We start from the raw sequence: 24987 nt of genomic DNA on the forward strand, positions 1-24987 counted from the left end.
GCACCAAGATTCACACAGAGAATCAAGATACAGTTTCTGAAGAGCCTCATGATCCAGGAGCCAACAGTTCAAAGACTGGTTAAGTGGGATGCTAATGTTCTTGATTCAGCCACTTGGATGAACAGAGGATCTGACAGAACAATGGAAAGCCAAATTAGAAAGCTTGCATCACTCCCATCAACTAAAAAAGGAATAAACTTGGGAATTAACTGGCCCTTTGGCTTTGGTACGATGTTCTTTCTCCAGCTGGCTGTGAAAATGAAATAGAACTACAGCGAACCTTTTCATTTCAATCAGGGTTTTCAGTGTGTTCTTGTAATTATGCCATGACACGTCTTGCACAGTTTCACTGTGCGGTGCAGGACTCCTGCCTCTGATTTACAGCTAAGCACTTAAATTTCATCTTCTCAGAACTCTTAATCATCAGGACAAAGGCTCGCCCTGCTCAGAATATTAAGTGACCCGTGAAGGTCGCCAGCTTGACAGCACTGGAGGTCAGAGTCTTATTTAGACACAGAACAGCGGCAGCACCAGCCCATTGCCCCATCAGAGTAAGCCAAGACTGATGGGAAGATGCCTCGTGTCTAGGGGTGAGGAGAGGTTATTTCCTTTGCCCAGCCGGTCTTTGGGCTCTGCAGGCGATGCCAATCACTGACATTTCTGAGCGCTTTTAAAGACGCACTATGCTCCTCTCCACGATGAAGAGAGAACCCGCCACCCAACCCCTGCAATTTGCCTAGACCCACAAACAGCTGAGAGATGGTCACGCCCTCCTATTATCACTCAAAGGGGAAAGACAGCATTGCTACGAACCCTACCAAGCCAATCACGCCCCTTCAAAAGGGGGAGTTTGGACATAAATGCGACAGCCGGAAATCCAGGAGCTTCAGAGAAGTTCAAGACAAACAGGCAAGCAGCAGGGTGCGCACTGGGGGAGAGCGTGAACAGGTGCAGCCCGCCCTTCAGAGCGTCACGTGACTGAGAGACGGTGGGATGGGATCACAGAGGAACAGAACAAAACACACGGTCTGACAGGAACTGGGGGAGAAGGAAGCACTACAGACAGGCTTTGCGCAGAGAAATGGCAGTCAGCTCTGAATCGAAGAGCTCTGAATATTCCCAAGCAAGGCTGGAAATCCTGAGCGGAAACCCTTTCTACAGCTCTGGAGTTTCAAACTCCAGAGTGAAAATCACAAAGGCAGAGAAATGCCTAAGGCAGAGGAAGAAACAGTCTCCTGCCCTGGAAACTGGGCCGGGAAACCAGGCTAGGGATGAGCCCAAGTGGAAAGGCACAGAGTCAATCATTTCCCCCCCAAGGCTGGGGGTCTGGTGTGAGCTTTTATGGGAGGAGAGTTGGGATCAGGTTGTTTTGCAAGTTTTGGGGGGAAATGCCGCTGGAATCTCAGGACGTTCTTCCCCCTTCAGTCTGAATAGAAACAGAACAAACACAGTGGAGCAACGCATCTCTGAAAACCATGAGTCTATAACTAAAGTGACACAAACTGGAAGAAGATAATCTGTTTAAAAACCCCCCAAACAAATGATGGTTTAGAAAAATAGATGGATACAATAGCCTTTGGGCTGGAGGCACCAGGGTCTGGAGACAGAAGGGTGGAGTACCCAGGAGGTTTTCTGGAAGATGGTTACCAGCAATTTCAGACGCAACAGGTAAGTACGGGGCCATTCAAATCAACAGAGCATACAAAATCTTATCCCAGAGACCACTAGAGTACGAACAACCTCGGACAGGGATTGTTAAGCTTCATAATTAGAGAAAGTGTTACTGTTGCAAGCAGCGGGAAAAGGGAAAATTGAATTTCAATTAGAGCTGGGTGAAAACTGGAAAAATAATTAAAACACCCTTGACCGGTCACTCCAGTTTTAAAATTAATTTGCTTCAATCCTATTCAGGATCCTCATATTCACATCTTCAGAATATTCTAGTGAACAGGCTTTTCAGGCCGGAGTGGCCATGGAAACAGCAGATTTTAAGCCAGTGTTGGACGGTTTGCAGCGAGGGCGAAATTCAGCTCTGTGCAAAGCACTAGCGCAATGTCCAGGCACAACTTAAGCCTTCCAATTTGGCCTTCAGTGGAGCCTAGGCCTCGTGCCAGCCTTCTGCACACAGGAGAATTTCATCCCAGAACACAAATGTTATATCCACTTCCTGCACGGATCCCACTGCAGACTCCATTCCATGAGTCAGGTTAAACCCACCACAGAACAGAACGCACACACGCAGCTCAGACTGTGAATGCTCAGAACAACTGAGCGACATTCCAACAACTATTACAACATTTGCGGGGGCGAGGGGAAGAAGAGAGAACGTGATCCGCTCATGGACAATTTACAGAGGCGGGAAAGGGGGGGAGATGTAGGGGTGGAGGACACCTGTTGAATAAGCAATTAATTGAAAGTATTCACCTCAGCTCCAATTTAAACTCCGGGATTTTGTTTTGCCTCCACAATTTCTCACCAGCAGTTACAATGAGAAAGAGTCCAGCATGTACACATTTTAAAGTGGGGGCTTGGTGTAGGATTTTGTCAGTCATAGGATGAGCAACAGAGCTAATAGGATATTTCCATATCCATGATTTGCCCCCTATAGTATTGTTAGGTGGGAGGTTGCATGGATCTCACCAAATGCGTCTGGATCTATCAAGCTGTTGGGTTTGCTAGCCACCTTCCACAAATGAGGGATCTAGTAAACGCCCCTTTGGTTAGTGATAGTTGAAAAAAATGGAAGCTACCACCCGCAGACAAGACAATGCTAATGCAAGGGCTGGGGATTGATTTGGTTGCACCTGCATGTCTGAGAGGCAGAAGCAGCCAGAAAGCTGGTGGAAAGCAGCAGAAAGTCGGGAGATAACAAGGGAAGAATTTATAGCAGGATTCAGAGAAAGCCAAGAGACAGCTTTTTGGTCACAGTGGAAAGGCAGGCTTGGAAACGTACATAAGGAAACTGCCCCCTCTTTCAGGGGAACAGAACTTTGTACATTCTTTGTAAGTAAACAGGATCGCACCACAGAAATACCTGACACCATCATCAATTTCTCCTCCTAGCAGAAACAACCGGCAAGATCCCCCAAATTAGCTAAATGCTTGAGCTAAAAAGAGGAGACAGTAGATTCAACTATGGAAAGAGTTAATTTCTTTTTAAAGAGACACCAGTGGATGAACTAGAATACAAGATAGGAGGCCTATCCTTTGGAAGGAAACCAAGAAAACAGCATAGGAATTTGGACAGACATTTCTGTCACTTAATGAAAGTCAATGGCATATATAAAAACCACAGGGTCTTGTGGTTTCAAATGATCAGGCTAAACATACGTAACCTTCTGCTCTGGATTTGTTTCAGATGCAGCTCTACCATTAGCAATAGCAATGGGTAAAAGGTCAAAGGGTCAATTTTCATAAGCCCCCGTCCTTACCCAAACACCGTGGTCTGGCTACCCCACGAGTGCACAGAGCCTGGAGAGGTCTGACACTTCCTCACCTAAAAGGGGAAGATCGCGGTCTTTTCTGATGGACTCAAAATGCTCCCATCATAAAATCAGCTTAAAAAGAAAAGATGCAGAAATAATTTCTATCCCCAAACTAAAAATTAATGGACACAGTTTGATGCATTTTTTGAAAAATGGAATCATAGAATCATTGAATATCAGGGTTGGAAGGGACCTCAGGAGGTCCTCTAATCCAAGCCCCAGCTCAAAGCAGGACCAACACCAACTAAATCATCCCAGCCAGGGCTTTGTCAAGCCTGACCTTAAAAACTTCTAATCCTTGCCGGGCCACTCGTATTTCTACATCACCATAGCTTTACTGCGCACCATACATTTAAACTAAAAGGGATATTGTTCTCAGAGACTATTATAAACCCTAAAACCTGGGAAAGAGGCTGTGTACATGACAGAATGATGAAAACCGAATAGAAACGACAATGCTAGATTAATTTTAAATGGGTTTCTATTCATTTAGATTTGTTCAGTCCTACATAAACCATTACAAATAGCTTTGCGGAGACCTAATAGTTTAACATTCTTGCAAATTAATAGCCTACCCTCTGGCAGGTTGGGACCACTAGACCGTAGCTCCATAGCTCATCCTCTTTGGGAGGAGAGAGGATCATGCCTCTCTTTCAATGTAGCGTTGAAATCAGATGCCAGAGAGGGCCTTGGATGCTGCATGAAAACCGTTACAGGTAGATGATACCTCCTGGGTCCATGGAAGTACCTTGGACAGATCACTCATCATTAGAGAGAAGCAGCAGGGACTTTGCAGACTGTCCATTCTGTTGGTGAGCCGCTGCTCTGGCCAGGGTGAGCTGTAGAAGACAACACCATGGGTACGTTTGTAGGGCTGTGCATGCCAGACAGAGACATAAATGAACTGTTTATTCATAGTGTTTTATCAAGCAGAGAGATGCAATCTGGCACATGCACGGTGAGGACAGGGCTGTACGATTCAGCATAGGAACAGCAGGTCTGGGGTGCTTACTAGACCGGCCCTGCGTCTCTGCTCTCCTGCCGGGGCACTGGGGGGGGCACTGCTTCAGAGCGGAGCCGTTCTGCAAAGCGGTTCCTCTGCTCTTGGCACGCCTTGCACCACTTCTCCGTGGCCCAGAGGCGGCAATCAGGAGGACTGGCTGCGAAGGGACGACAGCACAGGGACACCAGGCTAGACTGGGCCTTTCTTGAAAGGCCACAGCACTGGGCGCTCGCTTTTCAAAGAGACGCAGACTCAAAGGTCCCGTTGAGGAATCGGCAGTGGCCTCTGCTGGACGTATTCAGACCCACTCCGGCGTTTGGGTGATTGTGTCATCCGCTATGGGCCGGGCTGCAGAGTGGGCAGAAGCCTTAATTGTACTGGCACCTGGAGGAGGAGATTTTAGTTACACACCAGCGGGGTATTCCTGTAATTTTGGAACAATTGATCCCAGATTTTGCTCCCCTGTACGCAGTTGAGTTGACTGCTGTGATAGCTGTATGTACAGGTGTGTCAGGCATGGATTATTTACAGGGGCGGCCAAACTTACTGACCCTCCAAGCCACATACAACAATCTTCAGAAGTTGGGGAGCCCCAGCAGGCACGTCCCACGGGGCTGGAGCCCCGAGGCTCCCCTCCCTGCTGGGCAGAAGCCAGAGGCAACACATCGGGGGCTGCATATTTTTGCCAGGGTTTGCTGGCCCCACTTGATCACATGGTGCCGCCAGGCCCCCGCCCTGCACGGCAGCGGCTGGGGCCGACCCCGGGGAGAGGCCGCACCGAACAGTCGGGAGCTGCAGGGCAAGCTGCTGACTTTGCTGCTGCCCCTGGACCTGGAGCAGCGGCCCCTCCCCAGGGTGCGAATACTGGAGAGCAGTGGGGGGGGGTGCTGAGGGCAAGGGGAGGGATGTATGGGGGGCTGTGACTCAAGCGGTTGGCGGGAGGCCAATTCTCAGCAGGTACCAGTCGTCTCTGGCAGAAGCCCCACGGCAGGGTAGAAGCCTTGAGCTTCTTTCCCCCTAGTCTGCTAGGCAGAGATTGGGGGGGAGACGGGGGAAGGGGACATATGACAGGGGGCTCCAGGAGCTGCACTTAAAGAGCCACATGTGGCTCGTGAGCCGCGGTTTGGCCACCCCTGGATTATTGCAATCCAAAGTGATGCAGAATTTCCCCAGAAACCAGAGCGTCTTGACCATCCCCGGTACTGCAGCCCTGCGATACAGCGGCATGGCTTGGGCAGACCGGCCGCCTTCGCTTGGAATTCTCTGGCTGCTGAGGGTACAACCAAACCTTCAGCCGGCCTTGGGTCTGGGTTTCAGGACCTTAGTGGAGGCTAGCAGTTAGACCAGGTGCTCTGCATCACGGGGATTCAGGTTTTCTTCCCAACTGCCCACGACCCCAGCTGTGACCTTGGGTAAGTCACCTACCCTCTTGTGCCTCAAGTTTCCCCATCTGTGCAATGAAAGAGAAAGGACTTCTCCCCCAGGTTGGCGAGTGGCTTAGTTCTGGAAAGAGTTTTAGAGTCTCTGCAGAAGCCGCAACGTTTTACGTTTGCGGCGGAATCTCAAGATACTTTGTAGCACCCTTACCACGATGGGAAATATTTATTAATGTCCCTTTTCATTAAACAGCTACAGCCCAGCATCTGTCAGTATAGAGTCCCTTCGTTATAGCTCACTGAAAACAACACATAGTTCATTTAGTTTAGTCAGAAAATTTGATGCCAAATCCCTAGATAACACAAAGAGTTGTGATGTGATGGTTTGGTTATTAGACAAAAACACAAATTGAAAACCATATTCACTCGTGCAGCAAAAACCTCCCATCTTATCAAGCCACAGCCTCATCAGCCCTGCGATGCAAACTGTAAGAGATGTACAATTACACAGCTGCTGCGGAGAAGACAGTCTTCTGGCTGCACATCTCCATGTCCAAAAACCATTAGTTCTTTTCAAAATCCATAATAAATTTCAGCAGAGTTACATAGTTTTCTTTGTATTGTATCACCACATGACTACTCAATATACGTTACATACACGAATATGCTGGAGAAGTGAGTTAACCATAATTTTATGGTCTACTAGTACTAGAAAATGCAGACGGTGTTCCAATGGATAATTCATAGGACTTCAGAATCTAAAGTCAGTGTTCTCGGCCTTGCATTGGGTAGTAAAAAACAGTCTATTTTAAAAATAAAATATTGAGCAATTACTTTCAGCAAATCCGAGTCCACACCTTTAAATATGGTTTTACAAAGCCAGCTGTAACTCAGCAGATATGTAAAACTCATCCACCTGCCCTGCCCCTAAAGTCTACTGTATCTGCAGGTAGCACAAACTCTGGTATTTCCACAGAGATTTCAAACCATTCCCTTTATCTCTTATCCTAGGCACTGTACCAGAAAAAGACAAATACTAGAAAGATATTAATTATCTTATTAATGTTTTTAATAAAGTAAATACTAATGGAAACTGTGTGATCATGGGAGACTTTAACTTCCCAGATATAGACTGGAGGATGAGTGCTAGTAATAATAATAGGGCTCAGATTTTCCTAGATGCGATAGCTGATGGATTCCTTCAACAAGTAGTTGCTGAACCGACTAGAGGGGATGCCATTTTAGATTTGGTCTTGGCGAGTAATGAGGATCTCATAGAGGAAATGGTTGTAGGGGATAATCTTGGCTCAAGTGATCATGAGCTAATTCAGTTCAAACTGAATGGAAGGATTAACAAAAATAAATCTGCAACTAGGGTTTTTGATTTCAAAAGGGCTGACTTTCAAAAATTAAGGAAATTAGTTAGGGAAGTGGATTGGACTGAAGAATTTATGGGTTTAAAGGTAGAGGAGGCCTGGGATTATTTTAAATTAAAGCTGCAGAAGCTATCAGAAGCCTGCATCCCAAGAAAGGGGAAAAAATTCATAGGCAGGAGTTGTAGACCAAGCTGGATGAGCAAGCATCTTAGAGAGGTAATTAAGAAAAAGCAGAAAGCATATAGGGAGTGGAAGAAGGGAGGGATCAGTAAGGAAAGCTACCTTATTGAGGTCAGAATATGTAGGGATAAAGTGAGACAGGCTAAAAGTCAAGTAGAGTTGGACCTTGCAAAGGGAATTAAAACCAATAGTAAAAGGTTCTATAGTCATATAAATAGGAAGAAAACAAAGAAAGAAGAAGTGGGACCGCTAAAAACTGAGGATGGAGTGGAGGTCAAGGATAATCTAGGCATGGCCCAATATCTAAACAAATACTTTGCCTCAGTCTTTAATAAGACTAAAGAGGATCTTAGGGATAATGGTAGCATGATAAATGGGAATGAGGATATGGAGGTAGACATCACCATATCTGAGGTAGAAGCGAAACTCAAACAGCTTAATGGGGCTAAATCGGGGGGCCCAGATAATCTTCATCCAAGAATATTAAAAGAATTGGCACAAGAAATTGCAAGCCCATTAGCAAGAATTTTTAATGAATCTGTAAATTCAGGGGTTGTACCATATGATTGGAGAATTGCTAACATAGTTCCTATTTTTAAGAAAGGGAAAAAAAGTGATCCAAGTAATTATAGGCCTGTTAGTTTGACATCTGTAGTATGCAAGGTCTTGGAAAAAATTTTGAAGGAGAAGGTAGTTAAGGACATTGAAGTCAATGGTAAATGGGACAAAATACAACATGGTTTTACAAAAGGTAGATCGTGCCAAACCAACCTGATTTCCTTCTTTGAGAGAGTAACAGATCTTTTAGATAAAGGAAACGCAGTGGATCTAATTTATTTAGATTTTAGTAAGGCGTTTGATACTGTGCCACATGGGGAATTATTAGTTAAATTGGATAAGATGGGCATCAATAGGAAAATTGAAAGGTGGATAGGGAATTGGTTAAAGGGGAGACTACAACGGGTCCTACTGAAAGGTGAACTGTCAAGTTGGAGGGAGGTTACCAGTGGAGTTCCTCAAGGATCAGTTTTGGGACCAATCTTATTTAATCTTTTTATTACTGACCTGGGCACAAAAAGTGGGAGTGTGCTAATAAAGTTTGCAGATGATACAAAGCTGGGAGGTATTGCTAATTTAGAGAAGGACAGGGATACCCTACAGGAGGATCTGGATGACCTTGTAAACTGGAGTAATAGGAATAGGATGAAATTTAATAGTGAGAAGTGTAAGGTCATGCATTTAGGGATTAATAACAAGAATTTTAGTTATAAGCTAGGGACGCATCAACTAGAAGTAACGGAGGAGGAAAAGGACCTTGGAGTATTGGTTGATCATAGGTTGACTATGAGCTGCCAATGTGATATGGCTGTGAAAAAAGCTAATGTCGTCTTGGGATGCATCAGGAGAGGTATTTCCAGTAGGGATAAGGAGGTTTTAGTACCGTTATATAAGGCACTGGTGAGACCTCACCTGGAATACTGTGTGCAGTTCTGGTCTCCCATGTTTAAGAAGGATGAATTCAAACTGGAACAGGTACAGAGAAGGGCTACTAGGATGATCCGAGGAATGGAAAACTTGTCTTATGAAAGGAGACTCAGGGAGCTTGGCTTGTTTAGCCTAACTAAAAGAAGGTTGAGGGGAGATATGATTGCTCTCTATAAATATATCAGAGGGATAAATACCAGAGAGGGAGAGGAATTATTTAAACTCAATACCAATGTGGACACAAGAACAAATGGATATAAACTGGCCACTAGGAAATTTAGATTAGAAATTAGACGAAGGTTTCTAACCATCAGAGGAGTGAAGTTTTGGAATAGCCTTCCGAGGGAAGTAGTGGGGGCAAAAGATCTATCTTGCTTTAAGATTAAACTCGATAAGTTTATGGAGGAGATGGTATGATGGGATAACATGGTTTTGGTAATTAAATATTCATGGTAAATAGGCCCAATGGCCTGTGATGGGTTTTTAGATGGGGTAAGATCCAAGTTACCCGGGAAAGAATTTTCTGTAGTATCTGGCTGATGAATCTTGCCCATATGCTCAGGGTTTAGCTGATCGCCGTATTTGGGGTCGGGAAGGAATTTTCCTCCAGGGCAGATTGGAAGGCCCTGGAGGTTTTTCGCCTTCCTCTGTAGCATGGGGCACGGGTCACTTGCTGGAGGATTCTCTGCTCCTTGAGGTCTTCAAACTACAATTTGAGGACTTCAATAGCACAGATATAGGTGTGAGGTCTTTTTTAGGAGTGGTGGGTGAAATTCTGTGGCCTGCATTGTGCAGGAGGTCGGACTAGATGATCATAATGGTCCCTTCTGACCTAAATATCTATGAATCTATGAATATTGTTCATACACCTGCTTACTAGCAACTTGAAAGGAACATTGAGCTCACGGAAATCCTCCAAGAAATAGAAGAGATCTGAGGAACTACTGAAAAGAATCCCAGGAGGGAAAGGGGGAAAGAATCAGAAGTTGTTAGAGGAAAAGTGCATGTTTTCTACAGAATGAATCTAAATGCCCTGTGCTGTATCTAGTATTAAAGACACTAACAAGCTGACAAGGACATATTTTTGCTTGGTTTGGATCACAGGCACAGCAAGTACCTAACACTTCTATCTACACTTGGGGCAAGATTCTTCCGAGTTTTGAGCTCCTGCCTACCAAAAAAAGAAAAGGAAGGAGCAGACAGGCACAGCAGGAAAGGTGTTATAGGACGGTAGCAGATAAAGAACAGGTCACGGATTTATTATAGGGTCACAATCAGTATTCAGCTGGATATATCAGTCATCATAGCAATGTGAAAAACAGGCTCAAAAGCTACGGTTACAGTGATGCAAAAGGAGTGACATCATGCTATGAAAGGTGCGATATACCCCAAGTCCATACTGTTAGTACAGCTAGTCAAGCACCAAAACAACCGATTCACAGACAAAGCACCGATTTCAACATGCTACGGTTCACAGGGCTATCAGCTCTTCAGGAGACTGCTACATAGTTGTGAAAGCCTTCACCAATCCCAGATCTACAACATTTAACACCAATATCTGAATATTCAAACCAGCAGCTCATTCAAATACTCAAACTGTGGCCAATAGGAGCTGTGGGGGTGGTGCCTAGGGGCAGTTGCGCACGGAAACCGCCTGGGTCCCCCGCCAAGGAGCTGCTGCCAGAGGGGTGTGCCAGTCACTTTCGGGAGCCGCTGGGCATCGGCCAGCGCGGGCACAGCACCACCCAAATGTCAGGTGGACCACGTCCACGCAGGCGTGGCTTGTGTGTGTGGGGGGGCCCATTGACTGTTCTGCCCTGGGACCCAGAATTGCTGTCAGCGGACCGGATCCACTTCACTGAAGTCAATAGGACATAAAAACATGCTTAAGAACTTTCATGAACCAGGGACTTACAGTAATACACACGCACACTAATGTCCTAATGTCTTCAAATCGGTTGTAATTAACCATAGCCAAAAAAATGATGTTCTCTCTGTCCTAGTTAAAGTGACATAACTTCCTTCAAGTTTAAGAATCAACTCTGCATGAAGTTTAAAAAAATATATAAAGTAAAACCACAGCCAGCTCTGCTTCCAAGAAAACAACTCCGGGGATCTCTGGTGAGGTTATTTTATATTTAATTGACAAGAAATGCATTATTTTAAATATTGATCGCACAAAGAGCAGGTTTGCTCACCCCCACAGAGCAATTCTCAGGACAGATGCAGCCTAAGCACTGCCCTTTTCTTTTAAGCCCTCACTAATTTACAGTCAGAAACTGCAGCTCTGCATGCGAGAGTGAAAACAGGGGTGTGTTTGATTTCAGGCATTAGTTTTTAAGTAAAGAATGAACAGACTTTAAAAGGCACATGCTCTAAAGCAGGAAAGTTCTGCCTGTCTCAAATAAATTCTCTTTCCCTGGACTTAAGGCTGCATTGTGCCTAGTGCGGGGAGGCTAAAAAGAGGAAAATATCTCAAGATGCCATCATGTTCACACAGCATCAGGAGACGTGAACAGTTCGGGGACAGACAATGGGACTCCGAGTCTCTTTCATCCTTAGGCCAATGGCTCAAATCCAGCTGAGATGAGGAAGTGACTGAAGGTTGTTCCTCTGGCGGCCAACAGGACATGAGTCTTCCTGCAAGTCCAGAACTGGGGGACACGTGCTGCCCATGACAACTGACCGCCTCTCAGCGGAAAGGCCAGCCTCTTCACGCATTGCATCTCAGTGGCCCTTCAAGGCTAGCCCAGGCCCATTAGTATTGGGGATGCCATTGGAGTTTTCACTGGCCCTGCCCATGCTCCACCCATCTGTGGGGAGGAAAGGGACTCCACCCCCCAGGGCCGTCAGTCTGGCACATTCCACCAGAGCGAACCTCATTCAACAGTGCAAACACAGAGGAAAAACACATGCAGTCCCTCAAGCCAGGCAAGCACAAAGTCTGGTGTTCCCCTCCCCCTCTTCGCAGCAAACGCCCAGCGACGTGCCTCCTTTGGGTGGGGCTGTCCTAAAGGAGGTTGTGCAGAGACACCTTGGATGCACAGAAGACAGGACCCTCTGACTGCTCCTCACAGGGACATGGCCTTCATCAATTAACACCTCTCTTTGTTGGACTGAGTGGGGGCTTTCCTCGAACTAGAATCGGGGTTCTCCATGGAGGTGCATCCTTATGCACAAGAACCCCCACGCCTGAATCCATCCATGGCATAATCCCGCTGGCATCAACCGCGCATAGCCCCGATTATTTACCCTCCGTGCAGCGGAGAGTAGAATGCAGCACAACACATGCCCATGCCCACCCCCACCCTCCGCCCAGTTCTCTCATCCATACAGGGGCAAGTTGGCAAAATGTACATAGCGTTAGGGTTGGGTTGGGTCTTCATCTGGTGCATAGAGGCCCAGCTCCATTGAAGGGAACTAAAATACGCTGGTTTATTTACACTAGCTGTACCACGAAGAATCTGTCCGACACGTCAGCGAGATACTTCAAAATAAAGCTGCTTTCCAGCTGCTTCGTTGAAAGACAGACTGGCCGGACCCAGACACATACGTGAAGCAGCCACAGTCCTGGCTCCACATTAAAGCAATGGCAGCAAATCAGCAGCGGAGAGAAAGCTTTGAACATCTAAGCCTGCCCAGAATGGGATTTCCAAGGGAAAACCACTGAACTTTCCTAGGCCTGTTATCTGGAAATATTACACAGCCTGGGTTGAGGCGGCTTTCAACGCCCAAGCACAGCAAGCCAACAGCCGCATGCATGGAAAGCGGCTGACAGCAGGTTCTGCCAGGGAAAAATCAAACACCAGCTGTGGCTATAAACAACAACTGGGTGAATACTGAAAAATACATTATTTGAATGTAGACAGATGTTTGCAAATAAACACCCACCTATTTGTCCTGACTGGATCTATGACCCCACGTATGTTCCATAGCCATTCAGCCGAATGGTTTCTTCTTTTTCTTCACCGCTTTCTTCTTTCCCCTGGTTCCTTTCACACTTCGGGTCTGTCTGGAGTACAACCGCAGGTGTGAGCGGAGCTCGTGCAGACATACCCAAGCTGGCTTTAACCTACCTAGCTCAGGTACCAGAACAGCAAAGTCTCCCAGTTAATTTCCCAGGGCTCCAGGTGCTTTTGCACAGCCCGTATGGAAGCCCATCCCGCCAGAGCTTCACTGCTCCGGTATCCAAGCTAGCTAGATTAACGGTAGTTCAGCTATGTCTATGCAAACTGCAGTCACCCCCTGAAGTGCAGACGTACCCCTAGGTTCTGCTTTACTGAGCACCACAATCACTAAATTGCTGAGCTAGTGAAAAAGTATCCGATTTTTTTTTAATTGACAAATTTTCAAAAATTCAAAAAACAAAGCTGTGGAAGGGGAATTTAGACAGCTTTTTTTTTTTTGCAAATTCTTCCCCCTGATTTTTTGCCCAGCTGTAGAAGGGGTTGGCTGTCAGAATCGGAAGGGTGGTTCTAGTTTTGGAACAAAAAAGAAGCATGAATGACGTCTGGCTGGATTCAACAAACCTGCAGAGTCAATGCAACATACATTTTGTTTCTCTGTAACTACTGCTCAGTTCTACGGCTCAGCCCTTGTGTCTGGGCACCGCACACAAAAAGCCACATCTCCCACTCATGGTCCTTTTCCTTCAACTGCAGCCCCCCTGTTCAGTCGTCCCCCACCCTGAAGGGAACTAAAGATGCAGCAGCACCCCCTGGCTTGAAGGATAGGGCCCATCCAAGGATTACAGTTCTGTTCAACCGCTTTCAGCACACCCACTATACAGATTGTTCCAGCACCCTGCCTGCACCTTCCCACCCTGCTCCTCTCTTGGCTTCTTCCCAAACCACCCTCCCTTCCTTCCAGGCACAGCGCGAAACCTGGGCAATGATTACATTAAGGGAAAGCCTCGTGCATCAGCATGGAGACGTCGTCCAGAAGCATTCAGGGAGCCATCTTTTTGACTGCTCTCCTCTTTTAAAAAAAAAGGAGGGGACGGAAAAATCAGTCATCCAATTAGGAAACAGCAACGATACCATTTGGCTTCAGTGACCAATCACACCCCACATATTCAGAGCCATGGTTAAACCAAATAACCCATAAGCTGGAGCATGTTTGTACAAAGTTTGTACAGTTACAACGAACAGGTTCATAGTCATCAGCATGAGTTCATGCATCATTCACAGGCAGGAGGAGAGGGTGAAAGTCAAACCGATTATTCGCTAGGAACAGGTCCGTTAGCTCACCTATAAGGAGTGTCAGGAACTTGGGATGGTGGGTTCAGTTAGCTCTGAAAGAGGACACAGACGTAGCTCTGCCCCGACTGGACCTGTGTGGGTGTGGATCTGGGGAAGAATTTGGAGCTAATCCCAGGGTACTTTTCTGTTCCATGCAGAGTGTTAGACAAGCACGGACCAGAAATACCAGACCACTGTCCTCCTCCAGACAAGTGACACCAAAATCCTTGGCTAGTGGTCTGCTTACTTTGTGCCTTTCTCCCGTTGGCCACTCACAGGCCCAATGAATCACCTAAGGCTTGGTCTACACGCAAACTCGTACCAGTTTAACTAAAGGTGTGTTCTTAAACCAAGTTAGCTAAACCAGTGCATGCCCTTGTGTGGACACCCTTGAAACCTGTTTTTTAAATGGTTTCTGTTGACTGGAAGAGGGCGCGCAGCAAAGGCCCAAGACACACCCACAATCTCTGAAGAGCCGAACACAAGCCGAACTCAATGTACGACACCAAAATATGATTCACACGAGAGACTGGAAATGCTTCCTCCCTTTCGGATTCCTTCCTCTAGTGCAGAGGACTGCCTACAACCTCAGCTTTGTGATTCTTCATTACTGGGGTAAATCGTTCGACAATAAGAGCGAGGGGAGGACACAAAATCCAGGTGGAATGGAGGAAATTTTGTGACCAAAACAGGCAAGAGGCTGCCATCCTGGGGGCTGCCCTGAGAAATGGCAGTACAAATCTCTAACGCCGAAGAGAATTACTCACCTCTTCTGGATGTGCTGAAAGGACATCCAGCCTTCAGGAGCTCGATCCCAGCTCACCAGCAGCGTGGCATGGTCACCCCTAAAGAACAAGCCCTTCACAGCAGAGAGAATTGCCAGTTAGAAACATGGGGTGTTTGGAAAGAATCTGTTACCACCTGTCCGGGCCGCAACTGGATCCCTTGCTGGAAATCCCAAAGGCTGAGCAGGCCAGGGAGGCGGAACTCCCTTGCTCCCTGAATTGGTCACATCCAGGTAAGAGCAGACCCATCAAGGCACATGGGGGTTGTCTGAAGCGTGTGCTGTGGCTGTCCGTGGTTTAGCTGTTCAGCAGATAAACTGAGGTCTCCAGCCTCCGGGGCAGTCACCAGCACTAAACGTACACCAAACTATTATGCTTAAAGAGAAATATTTTCCCTGGCTGACTCTTTGGAAAGCTGGAGCTGTGCGGTGGCACGTTTAAAGGGCTCCTTGAAATTTAGCAGCAAGGCTGAGTTAGACGGGGGTGCCCGAGGTGTCAGTTCTCAGCCCTGAATGGGAAAATGCAGCTGAGGAGCTGGCATACACCACGCCAATACACCAGGGAGCCAAGGGGCTTTGAAATGCTGAGACAACGCCGGAAACGTGCAACTCAACAACACGAGGCTGCCATAAGCAACGACGCAGGATCTGCTGCAACATGCTCTCCAGCTCACCAAAGCGAGCTTCCCGCGCTGCCGTCAGCTGTTCTCTCAGTCTGCTGGGTTCTTGTTTATTTCTGTTTAATATTCAGGTAAACGCTATGTCTGATGCTAATGGCGGGAAACAAATCCATTTCATTCCCTCATTATTCCCATTCATATCCAGGCTCTGTGGACATGACAAGTTTGGAATACCGATGGGCTCAGGGAGGGTCTCTTCGGCAGAGCTGCTCATGCAGCAGGTTTGTTTACAGGCTCCAGAGGTGGGGCTGCAGGAGAGCGAAGCATCCCAGCTCCGTCCGCGTGCTGGGCGTCTCGCAGATAACGAGGAGATGTGGGCACTGAGAAGTGAAAGCGCTACCAGCCACCTTTCCGAGGCAGGCTCCTTTCCCAGCCCCTCCAGCCTTGAAAGACTCTTTATTCATGCTCACCTGCTCTATGTGCTGGAGCACTTCCCGTCATCATTTGCTCCCACTCATACAATGATATGCCAGTGACTCTCAACCTTTCCATACCGGGGTCCCCCAGAGCCTCCCCTTCAACTCCATGTAGCAGGGTCCAGCGGGGACTCCCCTCCCCTTTAGCAACCTGGGAAAGGCAGGTGGTGGTGAACCCCCAATTTCGAACCCAAGGGATACCCACTATAAAAAAGGAGGCCTTCTTTAATATCATGGATTGGCAACAGGTTCCTGGACAATATGCAGTCTCTCATATTGATATAGTACTTCTCATCCCAATCGATACATACGCACCTTACCAACGCAAGCACCTCTGGGGAGAAATGTAGCAGCTGTTTAAAAGGACAGCACGGTCTAAAAATAATAATCATACTATTAAGAGAATGGAATCGCTTCCTCTCTCTTACTCACACCACCTTGGATTACTAAACCTGAAGGAATGTTACACAGCTAATTAACGAGACACTGGTTATGCTGCATCTTTACTTTTTGCATTTCTCAGCTCAGACAAAGAAAATAGATCGGACAGTCACAGTCAATTGCCACTGATTTTCCCTCCCATGCACAAGCATGACGCTGCAAAGTTCTGGTTGCAAATGCTGCAAGGGAATTTTGTGTTTGCAAAAATAGTTTCCATTTAATTTTTTTTTTAATATTGATAGAAATATTTTGATTGGCTTTCTGTTTTTCTTTTTAAAAAAGCTTATAATATAAAACCTAAATCTGGGGACAAATTGCACTTGTCTGTGTCCATCGAACAGCACATGACTTCCTGGAGCGTGGCTACTGTATTAAATTAAAACAGGAGGAATGCAGGCACATAGAATGTAGTTACCCAAGACACTATCAGAAATTTGTGAATAAAGGATGCTATGTGGCCGTTTAATAACCGTGCGTGATCAGGACCTCTGTTTCAGAACTTCTATGAACTGACCAGCACCTGTGCTGCCCAGAACTGTGCTAGGACCCGGGGTCACACAGGCTCAGAGGGACAAGTATCCCCTGAGTCAGCAACATCACTTCCAGCAGTGCCCTGGTCTGCTTTGCTGGTGGGTCCCCATGTCATTGGACCAGGCTTGACTCTACTTTGCCTTGGAGATCAGCCTAAAGGGGTGTGGTTGCTGCAGAGTAACACACACCGTAAGGCAGACAAACAAGACACACTTTCAGATGCTGCCTCTGGTGCACCAGGGAGCCCTTCCCACAGCTCGGCGGCTGATGCACTGCACGTACACCAGGCATATCTGAAAAGGAAGCACTGCCCTCAAGCAGACTTTGAAAAAGAACCGTGGGCAGGGTGGAGATTAAACAAAACATTCCCTCTGCCAGTAGTTTTCTGTGTCCCATTCAGTGCTTAATTTGGCATGGAGCTCAAGCAATGCTTTCTACATTCATAACTGATGTAGGAAGCCCAGAGGTGCCGGGGCTCTGGACTGCCAAGCCCAGAGGTGCCGGGGCTCAGCCCTGGCACAAATCAAGCACTGCTCCCATTGTTAACATCGTAGATATCTGGGTCTGAATGAAGCTCTCTCCTACCCACTAAGGTTTTCAACTCATGCTAGACCCTGCAGTGAGGTCATATGCCTGTGATTATGACATCACAATACACATACATCGAAGCAGCATCTTAAAACAAAACCATGAAGCTTCTGCTTCTCCCAGTGGCATTTCCCAGGCTATTGCTCGCGTACGGCAACAGAAGACGCATTTTCCCACACCCTGAGATGGCAAGTCATCACATTCGGACACTCCACTAGAGCAGATAAATAAAGCAACGGCTGCGCAAAGCACGCGTGTGTAACCCTGAGTGTGCTTTAGCAGCAGCCCTGGAGGAAATCTTCATCCCCCTGAGAGCTCGGAGGCTAGAATTTGCCACTCACAGAATAGTTGAATACAGGAAGGGGGGGGGGGGGAAGCAACATTGTATAAAGCTGTTCAATAGCACCTTACCCGGAAGTCAATTCCAACTGTCGAAATGAAGCTGCCGGCCAGGAAAGCGCCATCTTTAAACCGCACCAGAAGGCAGGTTTTGCCAACCCCAGAGTCACCAACCAACATCACCTAAAAAAACAAAAAAACAAGCACAATGCAAAGTTAGATACTATTTTTAAAAGGAGGAGGAGGGTTTTCCTTAAGGGAAACGTAACTACTGAGATTGGTTCCAGCACCGTAGGCCCCACTGAAGTTAACGGGATTACTCATGCACTCAAAGTTAGATGCATGCCTCTGTGATTGCAGGCTTGGGGCTACAGTTAGATTCACATTTACTCAAGGCCAAGAGTGGGAACAAGTTTTCTATTTAAAAGAAAAAATTAAAAAGAATCATTTATCTGAGATTGAAGAGACACCCCCTTGGTGTCTGACTTTGACCAAAGGAAGAAAATCCCCAGTACAGATTGCTACGACATCCACGAATCTGCCTTGCAATGGCCAAATGCTGCTGTTCACATGACGCTTACAGCAGATAAATTCAGGACCCTGGCACATGACAGTATGTTACAAATGTCTATCACTTTCATTAGACAGAGGTACTAGGAGAGCTTCTGTTCTCCCTGTCTCAGAACAGAAAAATAAGGGGACATAAGAACGGCCACACTGGGTCAGACCAAAGGTCCATCTAGCCCAGTATCCTGTCTTCTGACAGTGGCCAATGCCAGGTGCCCCAGAGGGAATGAACATAAGAGGGAATCATCAAGTGATCCATTTAATCAAACAGAATGGTGGTAAATGAAAAACTGATAAGAGTGACTATTTTTTTCTACCCACCACGTAATTAGACTTTGGGACTCATTGCCACCTGCTAAGGCCAAGAATTCAGCAAGATTGCAAAAGGGACTGGTGACAGTTTGACAAATTACTCCTTCCAAAATTTTTGTTAGCGACATTAAACCTCATAGTTCAGGATTTAAGCCAAACTCGGACTTTTAGAGACCAGGATGACCCCTCATATGGATGGCAGATTATCCCATATCCACTACTGTGTGGTTCTTCCACTTTCCTCTGAAGCACCTGGCACTGGCCACTCTCGGAGACAGGATACGGGTGTAGATGGACCTTGGGTCTGATCCACTATGGCAATTCCTATATTACATGCAAGTCACTGGGACTGCAGGAGGAGTAAGGGTAACAGAATCTGGCCCTTAGTTATTCTGGGTGTAATAAATGTAGGTTATTTATCCAGACATCCTGTGTAACCAGGCAATTTTTAAAACACACGTTAATAACCCTCGATAGACCCTCAGGACACTCTTATGAAGCACAGCCAGTATGTACCGTTCGGAAAGATTGTCCTCAAGCCTAGATGCTACACACCATTAACAGGAGCATGAGCACAAGTCAGTAACGGGGCTGAAAGCTTCTGAAGATCTGGGCCTCGTCTCCGTTTTACAGAGAGGGAAACGGTAACAGTCGCACTCAGGTCTCATTCACGGCAGTGGAGCAGGATGCAGCTCAGAGAAGTCAGTGGCCTAATTTTAAGGGTGCTGAGTACCTACAGTTTCCATTAGCTTCATTGGGATTTGTGGATGCCCAGAACCTCTGCGGGACTGTTCCAAAGCCCGCTGAAGCGAGCAGCGTGACTAGCTTTGATTTCAGTGGGTTTTGGATCAGGCCCCAACTGACTTATTGAGGATCACTCAGCGGGGACACTGACGAAGACGGGACTAGAAACCATGGGTGCAATTTCAGCAGCAAAACTCCCATTGACTTCAGCGGGACCAGGATTTCATCCTGCCAGTTCTGTGCCTGAGCACCAGCCCATCCTCCACCCCGCTCTTATTATTTAGGGTGTAAATCTTAACAGTACCCAAAAGCATTATGCTCAAAAATCTGATACACATGCACCCTCCCCTTAATGTTATACACATTATAACCTTAAAACCAGAGCTTGTCAACCCAGCCAGGCAGCAGATGGCTTCCCTTACAAAGATTAGCTCTCCGCAGATCAGTCTCACTCGGGGTCGTGTAACAAACAATCGTGTCTCTGGGGCTAAGATAGCTGCTTGCGTAGCAGGAGGGAGTTCCATGCTGGGTTTCTGGCAAGAGGGCCAGTTCCAAGTTCACTTCTCACCTCCAGACTTGGAATTCTGAGTCTGCCCAAGCGCAGGACATCTAGCGGGATCGGCAAAGTCCACACTGGGCTGTTATGCACAACAAAAGGCAAAGCAGGACAAATCTCACTTGCACCAGTCCCACTCATGAACTGGGAACAGGACAGGACAGTGGCTAATCTTTATAGGTTCAGAGACACCGACTCTCTAGCAAGGCACTTGGATTTGGACAGATGCATTAAGTTTCTCATTATCTTGGGCAGCTGCCAGAATGTGAGATGGGGAAGGTCCTAGGAGTCAGATTCTGATCTCAGATTATATGCGAACATCACTCTATTGACCTGAAGTCAGTCCCACTGTACACTAGTGTATTGGAGATCAGAGTGTCGACTCTGCCTTGTTCTTCTGTACATAGCAACGACCTCTAGTGCAGAGTAGAGCCCTCCGGTGACTGGGAATAAGAGTCGTACAAATCAGCTCTTTATGAGCTGCGGGGCCATTCATCTCTGTCACTCATTCAAAAACAAAGACAGACCAAATTCGGTCAGAGGCTGGTGGCTCCTGCTGGCAGCTCTTTGGCTTATTTGAAACCTCTTGGTGTTTTCTGTCCAGTTCCTAATGGAGCAGGTGTTCCAGTCAGGAAAACCGTGGCAGTGGACAGTCCCTGGCCCCCTTGTTGGCCATCTCAGCAGAGGCCAAGGACAGGATGGGTCAGAGAGACTGACAGTGAAAGAGGAGCCTGGCAAGCTAGGGCCAAGGCAGGGAAGCTTGAGCGGCTGTCACCTCTGCTGCACCATTTCTGGAGAGGAAACAGAACCGTCCAGGCTCCAGGGCTGTGGATGTGTCAAGAGCATTGAATTCACTTTGGCCAAAGGCAATGATGTGTCACGCCACACGCTGAATTTCAATCGCATCCTGGCCATGCGGGGTGCCAAAGGCACCAAGTCTCTTTGTACACTGCACCAAGATTCATACCTTGCTGCAACAAGCACTGGCTTCCACACAGCTTGATCCTCAATGCCAGAGGGAACTGGGTTAAAGGCAAGGCTCAGAGCAGGCTGGGACACTGAAATTACAGATTCAGGCCAAACAAAACCAGAGCGCTCCAAGGTGGGTGCACAGAGGGCCCTGTGACTGCACTGGAACAGACACTTAGATCCAGTGGTGATAGGTGCCCTAGAAAGACGGAAGAGACACAGAACAAGCTAAAGGTACAAACTAATGAAATTCCATCGGCAGCAGGCAGAATCAGCACACTGCAGCTGGTTAGAGGAGCACTGTCATCTTGGTTTAGAAGCCAAGTTTCGATGCTGTTAAGGGGGAACCAGAGGCTTTTGCAACAGAAAGCTTTGCATTTGTCATTTTAAAAGGTCAATAGAAAAGGAGGATTTTTAAGGGGGGTGGAAAGTGATTTGCATTAAAACCACCTGCTGTATCCCTGTCACTTGTGCCAGGTTTCAGAGTAGCAGCCGTGTTAGTCTGTATTCGCAAAAAGAAAAGGAGGACTTGGGGCACCTTAGAGACTAACCCATTGTGAGCTGTAGCTCACGAAAGCTTATGCTCAGGTAAATTGGTTAGTCTCTAAAGTGCCACAAGTCCTTCTTTTCTACTTGTGCCTGAGACTCAGAGGGGGAAACTGACCGGCCTAATTTCACTGCTGCAGCCCAGTGACGAAGACTCCGAAATGAGGATGTTTCGGGGTGTAGAGGGGAGATTATCTGAACAGTGCCCCCCCTTCCCAGTCCGGTTTGCAGAGAAGTACTCTCCCACAAGCACAGAGAGGAACTGTATCTGGAGTGGCCGTCTGCACAAACCCCTGTGGGCAGGTTTTTGGTTCTCTCTTCGTACAGCACCGAGGGCACAATGACTGGGGACAAGAGGCACCACGCGCAGAGAACCCTAACAGGCCACTTCTAGAACTCTAGAGGCAAAGGAAGAGCCACGACTGTGCACGGGGGCCACGGACTTATTAAAGTTCCAATGAGCGCTACCAAGATACAAGATCACAAAGGGAAACACCGCACCCCTTAATGCCAATGTTCCTTATGGCCTATAATTGACCATACATCTTGCTACCAGCCTGTTAAGACATGAACATCTTCAGCTCTTTCTTTTCAACCACATTTTGCAGACCCATCACTGGGTGGATTGGGGGTGGGGGGCCAGGAGAGGTTGCAGAAGAATGGAGCCTAGGAGGGTGCTGCTCTGGGAATTGCCTAACAGGGAAAGGGAGGACATGCTCCTGACCCACCTGTGCCAGCCACTGGGGATTGCTGTACATGCTAACACAGATGTCCAGGGTAAAATGAAGTGTAGGTGAAAAACAAAGGAAAATCTCTGCCCTGCAGAGCTCACTGCAGCCAGGGTTCTGTGCCGGGTAGGGGAACTTTTCCTGGAGCCCTGTAGGGGGAAGTCCTAGCAGTAGCAGGACAGGCAAGCTAGGTGCCAGGGGATAGGTTTGGGGGTGGGGTTTTTTTGCGGGGGGGGGGGGGGAGACACGAAGATCTGCCCTTACCCTCTCCACTAACTCCCTTTCCCCCTGACTCCAGGGAGACCCTCCTCTGTACCCAGCCCAACTCCCCCGCTGCCCAGCGGCTGCTAAGGTGCAGCTCCATGGCTCTCTGATCCGAGCTCCCGGGCTCTATTCCGTCCACAGAGTGAAGCTGCAGGGCTCGGTCCCAGCCTCGCCTTCCCACCCGTCTCCGACCCTGCCCAGCCTCCCTGGGAACAAAGTTTGCGTGGAGACTCGCGGCTGGGGAGGGCCAGGAAGATCGAGGGAGCTGCTGTTCCCCGTGCGGATCCCCTCCCTTTCCCCAAGCCTCCCCTGACCCATCGCCAGGGGCCAGCTTGTTCTGCCTGACTGGGGAGGAGGGGTCGGGGGGGTCATTTAACCTGTCCAGCCACCCCGCCCCCAGCGGTAACCCGCTCCCATTCCCCCTTGGAGGTGGTTCCCCCCTCTCCCCTTCTCTGCAGCCACAGCCCGACCCGCCACCCCGACTCTCTGCACCTTGCACCCTACTCCCGGACGGGCCCAAGTGCACGACGCTCTGGGATAACACCCCCCTGTCCGGCACCCCGAGCCGGCACCCGGCGCAGGGCTCTCTCCCGAGGCTGTGCCGTGCGCCAGGACACCCTGGCCTCGGGCTGCAACCTACTCCTGAACCCCGCTGGCCTCTCCTGGTCTCTGGGGCTGCCGGCTCATTCCTCTAGCCCCCCCCCGCACCCCCCAAGCAGCCCGCGCCAACCAACGCCAGGTCCCTGCGCCCCACATGGTGCAGACACCTGCCCTTAAAACTTGGGGGGCGGCCTGGTCTTCGCGCTCAGCTCTCCCCGTGGGCCTGCGCGCTAAGTTCTGGGGGCCAAACTCCCTCCCCCCCCATCGCTCTGGGATCCTCCAACCCCTCGGGTCTGCGACCCCCGCTGGAAACTGTGCGCACCGGGACACTCCCCGCAGCAGCGGGTCCGTGCACCCCGGGCTACTCTCCCCAGTCCCAGGCTCAGTACGCCCCTCCCAGCGCCCCGGGCTCCGTGCGCCCCTCCCAGCGCCCCGGGCTCCGTGCGCCCCTGCCGGTACCCTGGTCCCCTCCAAGCAACACAGCCCTCCCCACAAACCCTGCGGTCTGTGCGCCCTGGCCCAGCGGTCCCCTCCCCGGCCCCGGGCTCCGTGCGCCCAGTCCCCTCCCCGGCCCTGGGCTCCGTGCGCCCCTGCCCGACACTCTGGTCCCCACCCCGGCCCCGGGCTCAGTGAGACCCTGACCGGCACCCTGGTCCCCTCCCCGGCACCGGGCTCAGTGAGACCCTGACCGGCATCCTGGTCCCCTCCCCGGCCCCGGGCTCCGTGAGCTCCTGCCCTGCACTCTGGTCCCCTCCCGGACTCCGTGCGCCCCTCCCCAGCCCCGGGCTCCCCTGCCCAGCACCCTGGACCCCTCCCCAGTCCGGGGCTCCTTGCGCCCCTCCCCGGCACCCTGGTCCCCTCCCCAGCCCCGGGCTCCGTGCGCCCCTGCCCGGCGCTCCAGGCTCCAGCCCTGGGGTCGGTGCCCGGGTGCTGCCCTTACCTTGAAGGCCACGTCGTAGAACTCCCCGCTGCTGCTCAGGGAGGGCCGGCTGGGCAGCACCGCCCCGTTGAGGGGCAGCTCCGGGCTGGGGCGGCTGCTGCCCCCCTTGGCTCTGGCCGCCGCGCCGCCGGCTTGGCCGCTCTCCTTGGCGGGGGGCAGCGCGGAGGAGGGCGGGGAGCTGCTGCTCCCCTTGCTCTTGAGGGTCTTTTTCCTGGACATGCCTCCGGCTGGGCAGCGGCCGGCTGCGGGGCGCGGGGGCGGCGGGAGCGGGGCGCTCAGCGCGCAGCCTGGGCCAGCCGCCTGCAGGGGAGCGGGCGCAGCATCCCGGCCCCGGCCCCACCGCGCCGTGCCCGGCGCATCCCCCGGCCGCCTCTCTGCCCCGGGCTGCCTCCCGCTGACGGCCACCTCCGGCAGCCACTGGGAGCGCCCGAGCCCAGCCAGGCTGCCAATGGCAGCCGGGCAGGGGCGGGGACCAGCCCCCGGGGCTCCAGCGGCGGTCCGCCCCGCCGAGGGGCAGGGAGGGGGGCGGCTGCGCGCGGACCCGCCCCCCTCCCTGGCCCCGGGTCCGCCTGCGCGCCTGGCTGCGCTTCACGCCGCTGCCCCTCGGAGCGGGGAATGCCCCTGGCCCGGGCTCGCCCCGGGGGCGCAGGGCAGCCTTCGCACCCCGCAGACTGCCTGTGCGCGCTCACCCTCCCCAGGGAGCCGGGCACGCTGCACGAACTCTCCCAGGGAGCAAGGGCGTGATCCATTGACAAGCTCCCCCACCCCCCCGGAAAACGATGCAGAGCATGGCATTAACCCCCCCCACCCGCCCCGCGCCCAGAAAGTAACGCGGAT

General features: G+C 49.8%; 1 protein-coding gene across 5 annotated transcripts in view; it reads right to left on the minus strand.

Annotated features, from left to right (window-relative positions):
* RAB26 (RAB26, member RAS oncogene family) overlaps positions 1 to 24618 on the minus strand; it is a 219638-nt gene extending 195020 nt beyond the window's left edge. The window contains exons 1-3 of one of the 5 annotated variants that reach the window (XM_073361698.1): positions 24151 to 24173; positions 21071 to 21271; positions 17997 to 18107 (exon numbers count right to left, since the gene is read on the minus strand). In XM_073361698.1, coding sequence (XP_073217799.1) covers positions 17997 to 18049 — 53 coding nt within the window. In that variant the 5' untranslated portion in view covers positions 18050 to 18107; positions 21071 to 21271; positions 24151 to 24173. Of the gene's footprint in view, positions 1 to 17996; positions 18108 to 21070; positions 21272 to 24150 lie in introns of those variants that run through there. The other 4 variants (XM_073361696.1, XM_073361695.1, XM_073361697.1 and 1 more) reach the window with 4 other exon arrangements.
* Between the last annotated feature and the right edge of the window lie 369 nt (positions 24619 to 24987).

The sequence above is a fragment of the Lepidochelys kempii genome, chromosome 10 (genome assembly GCF_965140265.1).
Source record: "Lepidochelys kempii isolate rLepKem1 chromosome 10, rLepKem1.hap2, whole genome shotgun sequence".
Lineage (NCBI taxonomy): Eukaryota > Metazoa > Chordata > Testudines > Cheloniidae > Lepidochelys > Lepidochelys kempii.